General features: G+C 74.5%; 1 protein-coding gene across 1 annotated transcript in view; it reads left to right on the plus strand.

Moving 5' to 3' along the window:
* Positions 1–3: 3 nt before the first annotated feature.
* LOC113942404 (metallo-beta-lactamase domain-containing protein 1-like) overlaps positions 4–361 on the plus strand; it is a gene marked incomplete at both ends in the record, with an annotated part of 1,590 nt that continues 1,232 nt past the window's right edge. The window contains one exon of the mRNA XM_027633539.1: positions 4–355. Coding sequence (XP_027489340.1) covers positions 4–355 — 352 coding nt within the window. The remainder of the gene's footprint in view (positions 356–361) is intronic.

Genomic DNA, 361 nt, shown 5'->3' on the forward strand with positions numbered 1-361 from the left:
GGGGTCTACCTGCCCCACGGGCTGGCCAGGGGGGTCCCGCTGCCCCTGGACCCCCCCTTCCTGGAGGTGATGGCCACGCCGGGCCACGTGCGAGCCCACGTGAGCCTGGTGGTCCGGGGCACCGCCCTGGGCACGGTGGTGGTGGCCGGGGACCTGTTCGAGCGCGAGGGCGACGAGGGCGAGTGGGGGGCCCTGAGCGAGGACCCCCGGGAGCAGCGCAGGAGCCGGCGCAGGGTGGTGGCCGTGGCCGATGTCATCGTGCCCGGGCACGGGCCACCCTTCAGGGTCTGCAGGGAGCCACAGGAGGGGCAGGAGGAGGGGGACAGTGATGGGGACGGTGATGGGGACGGTGATGGTGAGG

The sequence above is a fragment of the Corapipo altera genome, unplaced genomic scaffold, assembly GCF_003945725.1.
Source record: "Corapipo altera isolate COAL_440 unplaced genomic scaffold, ASM394572v1 58872, whole genome shotgun sequence".
Classification (NCBI taxonomy): domain Eukaryota; kingdom Metazoa; phylum Chordata; class Aves; order Passeriformes; family Pipridae; genus Corapipo; species Corapipo altera.